Source organism: Camelus bactrianus, chromosome 9 (genome assembly GCF_048773025.1).
Source record: "Camelus bactrianus isolate YW-2024 breed Bactrian camel chromosome 9, ASM4877302v1, whole genome shotgun sequence".
Lineage (NCBI taxonomy): Eukaryota > Metazoa > Chordata > Mammalia > Artiodactyla > Camelidae > Camelus > Camelus bactrianus.
The window spans coordinates 62,452,527-62,466,565 of NC_133547.1; the positions used below are offsets into that span (position 1 = coordinate 62,452,527).

General features: G+C 32.9%; 1 protein-coding gene across 3 annotated transcripts in view; it reads right to left on the bottom strand.

The window, feature by feature from the left end:
• Nucleotides 1-14,039, bottom strand: part of CBFB (core-binding factor subunit beta) — a 47,390-nt gene that overhangs the window by 19,630 nt on the left and 13,721 nt on the right. For all 3 annotated transcript variants that reach the window (XM_074370618.1, XM_074370619.1, XM_074370617.1), the window contains exon 4: nt 661-777. In XM_074370618.1, the coding sequence (XP_074226719.1) occupies nt 661-777 (117 nt within the window). The remainder of the gene's footprint in view (nt 1-660; nt 778-14,039) is intronic.

Here is a 14,039-nt window from a genome sequence, read left to right on the forward strand (position 1 = left end):
ACTCTAAATAAAGTCCACTCCCTCTGACAGGACAGCAGAGCTGCCAATCCTCATGGCTTCCCCTGTCTACCCAGGGTAGAACTTGAGTGACCACAGAGCTGAGGGAGGACATAGGAACAGGTCCTGACTAAAATGCCAAACTATCACTGTTGTTACTGAAATTCACTAGCTTTGTTTGAATAAATGCCTCTTAATTTATGACCTTTGGTTAATATCCAGAGACCATAAATGGGTTTTTTGGTTTGTTTTTTTTTTACAATTTTGTTAGGTTTAATCACTGCTTTTTGGGGAGAGAATCTGCCAAGTTCCTCACGCAGTCGTTCCAAAAGTGCTGCTCCTACATTTTATTTTAAACTGCTTCCCACCCCCAATGTTCTAAAGGTCCAGAACAAACATTAAACAGAATCATTTACAGGACTTTGAAGTGCCCCACCAAGTACATAGTGGTAATCCAACGAAATTTAGAACCACTGAAGGAAAAACTTTCCCAAAACTAGGACCAAAATTTGGATCTCAACCTCTTCAGGATTCCTCAAGACTACTCAAACATGAGATTCTCTTTATTTACTCTTAAAGACTGGGTAAACTAGATCTCCAGACAAAGGCAAGATTGGGGGTAGATAAAAGGACCACGGTCAGTAAAGCCTTAAGTCACCCTACCTGGGCTCGCTCTTCATCAAATTCCAGGCAGCCCATACCATCCAGTCTCTGGAGATCAATCCAGCCTTTCCAGATAACACAGACTCCATTCAGAATCATGGGAGCCTTCAAATATACCTAAGACACAGAAAATGAGGATGAAAACCAATGATAAGCCATCAGACATATGAAAAACAAAGCATCAACTTACTTATGAAAACTGCGGCTTTCTTTGGGGAAAAAAGATACATATAATTGCAAAATTAAGAATTATAGGAAAGTATATGAAGCAGAGCCTGTGACCAAATTCTATAAATTAAGTTAATCTGGTTTACCAGGATTTTATTACCAGTCAGTTTTTCCATAGTATTTTAAAAAACTGTTTGTAATAAGGTGATACTTGAAAAAGACATCATTTCTCTTGCTGAAGCTAGGACAATCAGGTACTTTGCCTTGATTTTTGAATTCTGAGTAGAAAGATACAGAGATGGAAAACAACTGGAAATCACTAGCCCATGAAGAGAGCACACACTGTTTCCCTCTATTTGGATACCTGGAGCCACCCAGGGTCAGGCTCTTCACATTTCCTTTCAGTTTTACAAGCTACTTCATAGATTCTTGATAAGTAAGGCTGTTTTTTTGTTTTTGTTTTCTTTTTCACTTAAGTTAGCTGGAATTGATTTCTACTGCTTTTACCCAAAGAACTTTAACTACTACACTGTTTATTTATTCATACTAAAGAGAATTCTTCTGTTTCAAGCAAATAACCCTAGAGCAAAAGTCACAAATCATACACTTTAGGTATGATTTCCAAATTTAGACCACTTTCATTTCTGATCACCAAATTAATTTCATATTGCCTGAAAATATAATTACTCTCAAGAGCAATTAAGGATCCATCAAGAAAGGAAAGGTGCTGCTATCTTCTTGAGGTGAGTATTTTATTGTGATATAGTAAGAAATGTAACAAAGGAGAAATTTGTTAGTTCCTACAATCTCCCTCACTGTAACACCACAGTATTCTAATAGTTACTTCAAAAAAACAACACTGTTATTTTAGGTCTTCTTTACCTCATTTAACATGGGTTTCTGAAAAAAAAGTAGCACAGATTTTTAAAAATCATTTATTGCCTTAACAAGATTTTTTTAAATGCAGAGGAAGCAGGACTTCAATAAGCTTTCAAAATTCCAGGTTGTCAAATGTATCTTTATCAATAAGGTTCTTTGTCTGCCTATACTAAATATATTTTCTTTGGATAATCCCAGTGCTTTTGTGAGATAAAATTAACATTATTTATTACCTACATTACATAAAATCAGTAACAGTTTCTCATTTTGCAGAAAAAGCTAGAAGCATCATCTTTTTCTTTACTCAGTTTTAAGTAATTTCTTCAACAAAAAATCTTGAGACATTCTTGTCTTTAGAGAAGTTTAATAAGAATAATAGACAGTCAGTAATTATAAATAATGCTAGAAAAATTACTAGCAAAAAATGACTAGTGAGTCACCTGCAAAATAAAACCTAAAGGACTTATGCCTTCCTAGTATATATGTATGTCATTCCCCTCCACTACTAAACACAACTATTTTTCCTGTTAAGGGCTCCAATAAACTATGCTGAACCAATTTCTACTGACATTGGAAAAAAAACATAAGGTACCATTTCTCCTCCCACTTGGACCAAGGGAAACAGTCCACAGTTATAGCTGAGACCGTTTAACCACACATTTCCTTCTGCTCTGATAAGTGCTCATTCTCTTCCACAATGTGAATTTAAAACTCCACTGGTGTGCACCTAGTCAAACAAGTGACTGTGATGACTTTATATTCAATACCTCATAAAAACTAAAGACAATACACCTTCATATTTGCCTATCAATTATAACTTGACTTACCATATTCTCTAATCAACATTCCCACCTATCCTTTCTAACAGAGGAGATGCTGCTACATAGTGAGGAGTATAACATTTCACCCACTGATGTAGCTCAATTTTTAAAATTCTTACACTAAACATAAAGATAATCCTCATGTAAAAGCAGAGAAAGGTCAACTTCATGATCAGGTTCTGTAGTCTTCATCAATGACTTGTATCTTTTAGTTTCAAAGATTCCATAACCTAGCTTATTCATATAAACTTCTATAGTCAAAAAATATTTTCCTTATGAAATTACTAAATTTTTAAAAAGCTGATTTATTACTTCTTTATAAAAGTTCTCTCAAGACTAAGAAAACCACTGATCTGTTTTGGGAAATTCCTAAATGGGTTCAGAAAATGGCTACAGTTCATAATCAAGACTAGTGCCTGGAATTGTAATTTAAAATAATACTTAGATGATCCAGTGATTTATTTAGAGGTTCACATTCAAATAAATAAGAGTTTTATGTGTAGACCTTCAAAGTAAATGTTTGGCACTTTTCATACATTCATGAATACCAGACCTCAAATTATAAAGAAAATAAAACTGTCTCTTAACAGTTTGGCATTTTGTAATATAATTTAATAATGTCATTTAACATGGAGACATTTCTCACTGAAAATAATGATGCCTTATTTCAAACTGTAGGAAGAACATGTATTAGAATGTGACCTAAGGATTAAACTCCTTTTTCGAGAACAATTAAATGTTTTATATAAAATGGATTCTATAAAGGCTTTAAAATGTGTAAACAGATTCTGCTAATCACACACAAAAACAACAAAATAGCCTGCTTATCTTCTCAAAAGTGAAATATCAGAGGATGTATTTAAGACTCCACGGAAGTTAAAAATGAGTACAGCATCACATTGTGTTTTTTTTTTTGAAAAAACATAAAATTAGTATTGCAAAATTTTTTAATCAACTCAGGCTCTAAATATCACTGATTGTGATGTTATTTCAATCCAAATTACACATATCACTTTATTTTCCACATTCTGTAGCTTTAAATTCCAAATCATTGTAGCAGTAGAGCTTCAGCAAAAACATGTGCACACCAGCAACTGTGGCATCATACATACAATGGAATACTATTCAGCCATAAAAAGGAGTGAGGTAGTGATAAGCGCTACAACATGGATAAACCTTGAACGCATTATGCTAAGTGAAAGAAACCAGAAAAGGGCACATACTATATGATTCCATTTATATGAAATATCCAGAACAGGCAAATACAGAGACAAAAAGGATATTAGTGTTGCCAGGGGCTGAGGGGAGTGGGGAATGAGGAGTGGCTGTTAATAAGCACAGAATTTCTTTTTGGGGTGATGAAAATGTTTTGGAAATAAAGAGTGGTGACAGCTGCACAATTCTGTGAATATACTAAAAAAAACTCTCAATTATACACTCTAAAAGGGTGAATTTTACAGTATATGAATTTTATCTCAATAGGGTCATTATAAAAATTTTTTGGAATAAGTTTTATCTGTTACACAGGTGACAACTATACGATATGTAAAAGGAGACTTCTGAGCATGGAGTTGCATATGAGTTTCTAGTACTCTGTGAAGAGATATGGGCTGATGATATAAATCTGGCAGCCATCAACAATACAGGAATTTTTAGTCTGTAGTTCAGAGAACCTACATGACTTTAGGTTTATAGATACGTTTCAAGAAGACCAGAAACCTCCCAAAATTCTGTGTTAAAATGTGTTTGTGCCCATGTGCATTTTTTAAAGGAAGGCCAATGCTTTCACCAAGTTCTCAAAAGAGTATGCAAGAGAAAAAGGATCCAACTATGATAGTAAAAATGCAATTTTTCACTTCCCTCACAGACACCAAGGTCTTTGTAGCATAAAGCTTGAGAGATGATGATAAATACTCTTTATTTAGTAAAGGGACCAAACTTCTTAAGTAACTAAACATTAGTTACCCTGGGTTTTGAAATGTAAATATCAGAGGAAGGGTATGAAAGAACCTAGTCAACTTCCTATTTATCAACCTGTACAAAACAGTTCTATATCTGAGAGTCTGTAGTCTACTTATTCTAAGAGTATCTAAATTTGGAATAAGCAGTAGCATCTTCAGTTGCCCTTTCTTCTACAATACAATATGGAAGTTCAGTGTTTCTAACTCCTAGGTAGCTGGGCCAAGAATAGAAATTGAGGGTACAAAGGGATAGTAGAAAAAGTTCCTTTTATTGAGTGGTTCTAAAGGAGGTAATTTTAAGATAATTAGAATAACTGTAAATTTGCAAACAAGACTCCCATACACACCAATACTCAGCCATAACATCAGTATACACAGAAACCAAGTGTCAAAGCTATTGATAAAAGCAAGAAGCAGATACTTCACCTTCAAAAAAAAACCATTTCAATTGGAAAGAATATTTAACTTCTCTGTGGTAAACTATCAGTTTAAACACTTGTGACTCTAGTCTATAAATTGAGGTATTAGGGAAAACAGTTAACAGGGAATGAACAGTACCCCTTAGGCCCTCAGTAAATATCTGAATAATAATTAACAGAAGAGCACAAACACAGCTGGAATTTAGAAATGTTTTTCCTGTAACTTCCCTGTAATTTCAATTTGGAAAGATACACCTATTCAACAGATGTTTATTACCTGTCATTTTGTGCAGGGTATTATCATAAGGGCAGTGCAAATACAAGATGAATTTTAAAAAATTTATATCCCACCACCTAAAAGAAGATTCCAACACAAGTTAACTTAAAGCCTTTAATAAGGAATAGCTGAATACATTAAAAAAAAAAAAACTGTAAGAATTAAAACACCTGAATTCACCTATTACATTTAAAAGTAGGACTCACTTAACTCCTAAGGTTAATGGAATGTTTCAGTAATAGTAAAACTGTAAGGAGCTAGATCCAGCAACCTCCTTTTAAAAGCCACAGTTCTAACAAAGTTGCATATAAATATAACTAGGATATAACATCTGAAGATTATCTACCTGAAAAATCTAAAATATTCAACTGAAAAACCAGGTGAATTAATGAGTTCAATAAAGTGGCTGGTTATAAAAACAATATATGAAACCCAACAACCTTCCTGTATTACAATAGTAATTATTTAGAAAATAAAATGAAAAAACTTATTTTAAAACAGCAATAAAAGTATCAAAGAATAAATTTAATAAGAAATATGGAGGCTCTATAAGAAAAAAACATCTAATTTTTGAAACACAGAAAAAGATTTGATAAACTAGTGAGATGTCACATCCTCTAATAGTAAGACTACTGCCAATTTACCCCAAAGTAATCCTTATTTTAATGAAATTCCAGTAAAATCTCAATGTAATGCTTTTTTGAATTTGAGATAAAAGTCTATAATTAATACAAAAGAATTGACTATCCAAGAAAATATAGGAAATTATTTTTCTGCCCTTTCAGATATTAAAACATGTAACAATGCAATGAGTATACATGTAGTAGTGCTGTGGCAGCCAGAAACAACTTAATGGAATAAACAAAACATTTAAAAAACAAAACCAAGTATACAAATTTTTAATAAATGAAAAAGAGAACACTTCAAATCAATGGTAGGAGGATATTTTACTTAAGCAGTGGAGATAAGAAAACTGACTACCATTTGAATAAACAAGAGTTTGAAACAAAATAAAATGGCTAAAAATTAGGAAAAAATGTTCAAACACAATATACTAAAATAAAACAAAATAACTGCTTCTAAATAAAAGAAAAAACTTTAAATTAAAAATCTTAATGTGTATGTAATTATTATTTAACGAAATGGAATATCATCACTATTAGACCCAAGACAGCACGGGAAGAGTAAAAACTAAATGTGTTTTAGAATCAGATAAAACCTGAATTTAAATTCTAGTTCTATCGGTGTATTTGAGACAAATATTTAAGTTTGTTAATAAGCCTCAAATTCCTCACATATAAAACCAAAGCTAAATAATACCTCTTTCATAGTTGATAGTAAAAATTAGTTAAGTCAATATAAAGTTATGAAACATACAGAGCACCACAGAAACTGACTTGCTTATACACAATACTTCAACTGAAGTTTTACACAGTGATTTCTTTCCAAGAGAAAGAGCCATTTTTTTTGAGACCAATGAATCAGTAGATAAGCAGTAATACTGGGATGGCCATAGCCACCCAGGAAAACAAGATATTCCACAAAGGAAATATGTACTCTGCCTTTCGGTTGTAATCATTTCTGTAGTCTATTTAACAGATTCCTCTAGAAGATACTTGGTTCTGACTCACCTTCCGTTAGTCACATGTTCCTCTCCATTTAGAAATGCACAGTCAGCTTCCCTGTTGGATAATCACTACAGTCATTCAATCTCCCTTGCCTCTGAATCATAATTGGGTTGCATGTTAGTGTAAAAAAATAGCTTCTTCTATAGTGATTTAATGTAATTTACCAATCTACTTCTTACAGTTCAAAACAGAAAACAGCACTTCTCACAGAAATCATAACATGGATTAATACAGAATGTGCCTGGAACTTGAAGGATTAAGCAAGTAAGCAAGCTCGTATGCATACATGCACACACTCTCAATAAACGGATGTGTTGACCAAACAGAAAAACCCATCCTAAAAATCATACAGAATCTCAAGAAATCTGAATAGCCAAAACAATCTTGAAAGGGAACAAAATGAGGACTTACACTTCCTGATTTCAAAACTTACTACAAAGCTTCAGCAATCAAAACAATGTAGTACTGATATAAAGACAAACATATAGACAGATGGACTAGAACAAAAAGCCCAGAAATAAACCCTCACATGCGGTGAAATGATTTCTGACAATGGTGCCAGGCCAAGACCATTCAGTGAGAAAGGACCGCCCTTTCAACAAATGGTGCTGAGAAAATGGACACCTAGTGCAAAAGGATGAAGTTGGGCTCCCACCTAACACCATATACAAAAATTAACTCAAAATGGATCAAAGACCTAAATGTAAGACCTAAAACTATAAAACTCCTAGAAAGAAGGTATAAAAGTTTCATGACACTGGATCTGACAATGATTTCTTAGAGATGACACCAAAGGCACAGGTAACAACAACAAAAACAGACAAACTGGACTTCATCAAAATTAAAAAAAAAAAAAAAGGTACATCAAAAGACACTATCAATAAAGTAAAAAGGCAACCCACAGAATGGGAGAAAATATTTGCAAATCATACCTAATAAGGAATTAATATCCAAAATTAATAGAGAACTTCTAAAACTCAACAACAAAATACCCCCAAACAACTCAATTTAAAAATGGGCAGAGTAGGCATTTCTCTAAAGAAGATACACAGATGGCCAATAAACACATGAAAAGATGCTCAACATCACAAATAATTAGGAAATGCAAATCAAAACTATGATTAAACATTATGTATAAAATAAGCTATAAGGACATATTGTACAACACAGGGAATATGGCCAATATTTTATAATTATAAATGGAGTATAACCTTTAAAATTGTGTGTCACTATATTATATACCTATAACTTATATAATATTGTACATCAACTATACTTCAACTTAAAAAAGAATAAAACTGCTATAAACATAAAAAAACCCTACATACTAATTACTATATATAAAATAGATAAACAGCAAGTTTTTACTATATAGCACAGGGAATTATATATTCAGTACCTTGTAATAACCTATAATGAAAAAGAATGTGAAAATGAATATATGTGTGTATTATATGTATGACTGAAATTTTATGTGCTACACCAGAAATGGATACATTGTAAACTTACTATACTTCAATAAGAAACAAAATAAAGCAAACAACAAAAAAAAAAAACCCTACAATGAAACACTTATTAGACACCTTACTCATTAGGACGGCTACTATCAACAAAACCCACAAAACAAGAAGCATTGGTAAGGATGAGAAATTGTTGTGCACTGCTGTGGGAATGTATAAGAATACAGCTGCCATGGACAATAGTACAGCAATTCCTCAAGAAATTAAAAACAGAATTACCATATGATCCAGTAATTCCACTTCTGGGTATATACCTAGAAGAACTGAAAGCAGGGTCTCAAAGACATATTTGTATACCCATGTTCACAGCAGCATTATTGACAATAGCTAAAATGTGGAAACAACCCACGTGTCCACAGAAGGATGAAGAGATAAGCAAAATGTGGTCTATACATACAACAGAGTATTATTCAGCCTTTTAGAGAAGGAAATTCTGCAATATGCTACAACATAGATGAATCTTCTGGACATTTTACTAAGTGAAATAAGCCAGTCATAAAAAGATAAATACCATATAACTCCATTTATAAGAGGTACTTAGAGCAGCCAAAATCATAGAAAGTAGAATGGTGGTTGCCAGGGTTAAGGAGAAGGGGGAGTCAGGGAATGGGGAATTACCACTTAATGGGTAAAGAGTTGCAGTTTTATAAGATGAAAAGAATTAAGGAAAAACCCTGTAAAAAGGAGGTAGGTCATGGTGAGCCTAGAATCAGAAAATATAGAGGAGCCCACTCCCTCTGATCATTTCCTCCAGACCTCTAGCATACCACGAACACTGGCTCATACTGCCAGGTGCCCCAAATCCAGTATGAGCCCCAGGTTCTCCACAACCCATTCACAACTATGTTCACAAAGTTCCCTAGAGAAGCTCTTAAAATTCGCAGGAAAGCTGAATCCAGAATTGATACTGAGGTTTTGTTCAGCTTATCTCCTAGGAACTTTCATGTTGAAATGAAATTACAGTCCTTTACTTACACTGCCATGAAGTTTGTGCTTGCTATATTCAGTTTTTTAAAACTAAACAAAGTATTGTTTAGAAATACATGCATAGGGATAAAATTATAAAAGCAAGGGAATAAATCTATTAATCAGGATAATGAGAAGTTTTTTTTTTGTGGAGAGGGGAACAGGACTGTGGAGTTTTTTTAAGGTATCACTGTCCAATAGAAATATAATGAGATCCACAAATGCAACTCACATATGTAAATGAAAATTTTCTAACAGCCATGTTTTAAAACACTAAGCAGAAACTGGTGAAATCAATTACAGTAATATTACTCAACCAGATGTATTTAAAATATTTTTCAACATGTAATCAATATAAAAATTATTGAGATGTTTTACAAGCTTCTTTTTGTACAAGTTTTCAAAATCCAGTGTGTACTTTTTCACATACAGCACATGTCAGTTAGACTAGTCACAGTTCAGATGCTTAGCAGTCACATGTGGTTAGTGGCTACCATATAGACATCACAGTTCTAACATGGTAGAAGTACTGTATCTTGACTTAATTAGCAGGTATATGGATATTCCTATTATTATTCCTAAAACTATACATTTTTTAAATCAAGTATATATATATTTTTAATTGAAGTACCGTCAGTTTACAATGTTGTGTCAATTTCTGGCATACAGCATGTTTCAGTCATACATATACATTCCTTTTCATATTCTCTTTCATTATAGGTTACTACAAGATATTGAATATAGGTAGTTCCCTTTGCTATACAGTAGAAACTTATTATTTATCTATTTTATATGTATGTATCTACTCTTTTATTCATAAAATATATTTAACAAATAAAAAGATGAGTAGCACTTAAGGAGAAGATGCATTAAATAATGAACATATTTTCAAAAAGATTTTAAGTAACAATAAAAATCATATTGTATTAAATTTTATAACGTATAATAAATTTTATAAAACGCATGCTAAAATTTTATACTGGTTTTATTGTAGTTTCACACAGAGTTAAAGTCATGTGTGGTAAATTTTCACTAATTACTTTTCAGAAGAATGCTCCACCTGGAAACACTGTTGGTCCATTGTTTGGAAGAGCCATTCCTTCTGCGAGCCATCTGAGAAGATGCTTATGCACCAATAACACACATACTCTGAGGTATATTTATACATGGCTTTGTTAAGTAGAAAACATTTTTAGTCTAATCTAAAATTTGGTAATTTGTAACATGATTTGTACTCTTATGTAAAACTTTTCTTCATGAAGTTATATTTAAAATTCCTGCTGGCTTTCTCATGGTATAAAAAAGTAATGTTAGCATAAGCATCACAAACCACCATTAACATTAATACTGAGAGACTCTGAATGCTATTTCTGGACTCTCTGCAACTCCAAGCCTCTATTTTGAACTCACTTTGCTTAAAGAAGTTCCTACTCCATCCCCAAACAGTTTCATATAGCTCCCTTCATTTCTTAAGTCTCTTCCTGGTACTTTTCCACTCAGGTTTAAGGAGCATTATCACTCAAAAGTTTATATAAATTCCTCATAGCTTTCAAAACTTTTAAGTCCTATCTGACCTTTATAAGCACCCAATAAGAAAAAAGTTTAAATAAAGAAATTAAAACTGAGAGATTAAATAATTCACTTGCAGAAGGTCACACAGCTAGTAAGTAATAAAAACTATCATCCAAAGCTCATGAAATCTATACATTCACCCAAACCACAGTTGCATTAACGGATTGCATTATTAATGTTTCCTAAGTATTTTAGGGTATGTAAAAAATAGACTATTTCCCTAAAGAATAAATAGACACAGAATACAAACTTGTGGTTGCCAGGGGGACAGGGGGTGGGAAGGGACTGGGATTTCAAAATGTAGAATAGATAAACAAGACTGTACTGTGTAGCACAGGGAAATATATACAGGATCTTGTGGTGGCTCACAGCGAAAGAGAATGTGACAATGAATGTATGTCCGTTCATATATAACTGAAAAATTGTGCTCTACACTGGAATTTGATACAACATTGTAAAATGACTATAACTCAATAAAAAATGTTTATATATAAAAAAAAGAATAAATAGAGACCCGACAATCAATTTCATGGTTAAATCCTCAGCATCTAGAACAATAAATAACATCAACTCTTTACATGACTTCAGAATGCATCATATGAATGTTTCCTCTTCCCCCAAAATAGACAGCTTACTAGTTCTGAAATTTTCATTCTAGGATTCAAAGTAAACAATGCATTTTTAACAGTCTTAAAATGTTCTGACCTAGGAGGTACAATTTCAAGTGAAAAGCATTCAAAATTAAGTCAAAAAATTCTTTGTTTCTTAATTAAGACCAAAAAAAAAGGGTAATGAAATAAAACAGGCAGATGTTATTTATCCATTCCTTAGTTTTTTGTTTTTTTGCAGGGGAAGGTAATTAGGTTTATTTATTTATTTAGTTTTTTTGATGGAGGTACTGTGGATTGAACCCAGGACCTTGTGCATGCTAAGCATGTACTCTGCCACTTGAGCTATACCCTCCCACTTATTTATCCATTCCTGAGTCAACTCTGTAAGAATTATTTCTAAAAATATTACAAGGGGAGAGGGTATAGCTCAGTGGTAGCATGCACAAGGTCCTGGGCTCAATCCCCAGTACCACAATTAAAATAAATAAATAATCCCTAATTACGTCCACCTCCACAAAAACCCCCAGAAAACTAACCACCAAACAAAAAAATAAAAATACTACAGGTGACTTTACCAAATTATTAACATAATATTAACACAAAAAGTTGATTATGTAGTTTTCCAGCAGCTTGATTATCACTCCAAACATTATTCACACTTCAAGTTAGAAAAACAATTCAAGAAAAGTTAAAAGTTGAAAGGAAAAGATGGAAGTAAAAGACTGTTCTGAAGTCATTAAAATGAGCCTATTAAATGACCATATTAAAATATTAATGGCTACTCACTCCAATGGGAGGAGTAACTTGGTGGGCCAAAATAACTTTGGAAGGTTTTGCAAGGTGGTATGTGGAGTTTCTGGCAACTTCCCTAATGATTTTTTATTAGCAGCACTGTGTTAAACTGCAAAGAACACAGATTCTGGGGTAAAAAAGACCTGGGTCTGGATACTGGCTCTAACTAGCAAACAGATTATGACTTCAGAAGATTTAGTTAGCCTCTCTGGGCCTCAGTTTCCTTGACTGTAAAATCAAGCTATCACTAAACATGTTCCAAAATCAAGCAGAAGACTTCACTATAGTGCAGGATTAAGACAATTAGTGATAAATCATCTAGTACAGTGCCTGGTGGTGGTGATCACCATAAAAACTAGTTTGCAGATTGTCAAAATGTATTTTAAATGGTTCGGTTTTGAAAACGTCCTTGGAATTAGATAGTGGTGATGAAGATTAGACACTGTGAATATATTAAAAACCACTGAACTGCACAGATGGGTAAGATAGTGAATTCTATGCTATATGAATTTTATTACAAGTTAAAAAAATGGCCCAGCAATGTTCTGGAGAGCAAAATGATGGCAAGCCAGAAATAAGCAATACCTCAAAAAATTTAGAGGGTTCTCCCAAAGGGCCATTATTTATAACAATATTCTGCAAGGAGGCCACTTATAAGAAATTATCATTTAATATGGGCAGAATATATTATTTATTGGAAAACATCTAAATTCTCCATGTTCCTAGGCTACTCTTTTGTTTTAATCTGAAGATTAATCTACCTTTACATCTGATGTTTTAAAACACAAAAGGGTTCAGTATTGATTATATACATAGAAAAAGGGTTTTTGCCCATAAGAACAACTTACCAACCATTCCCAGACTTGGCCCTTTCCTTCTTAGGACACATAGTACAGCACAGGAAAGCATCAGTCCTAAATGCACAGTTATACTGCCAAAAGGCACATTTTATGTGTTATTTAAAATTCTTGACTCCTAGATACACATTAATTTGAGAAGGCCCAGCCTAAACTATAAAGCTCACAGTAGATAATAATTTTCAGCTATTTACATTGTATACTTTCATAAAAGAAGGTAACAATGATTAAACTCCCTACCAAATCATTGTGTATAACATGAAGAACACAGCTAGTCTATGGCTTTCAATCTGTAGAAAACTAAGTATCAAAGAAGTGATATGAAAGAAAGTCTCTGAGCCTGCTCAAGCTAAATAGCATTAAAATTTACAAATGCTCCCTTACAATAAAATGGAGATCATAAAAGTATGTCTATGTTATCTATGTATCAACTAAAACATTGCAGTGGCACATAGCCTGTGCTACAGAACTATTTGCTATTATTATAATTCTTAAATGAGGAAATAAAAGTACACAGTAGCAAAGGAGTCCCACATATTCAGAGGTAGTTAATAAATGTTTTCTGCCCTTCCAAATGCCTACACTAGAATGCCCAAAGTTTACTGCAGGAGAAAAAAAGATTTTTCATGTAGGAGAAAAAAAGATTGCCATGTGTACAGTATGACTGACTACTGTTTCCTAGATTTATTTGCAAAGGTTTCCTAGATGGATGAACATTGCATGTGTGCTTGTTAAGTACATTCATGTCCATTTTATCATCTTTTTATTCTAAAAATTAACATTGATAATCATTCTGTTGCTTCTTTCTTTGATGGTTAATAACAGTAAGATCAGAAAGATACAGATTTTTTAAATGTCAGCTAAAAAAAATCCAATAATTATTAACAAGATGTGGAGAAAATTCAAAG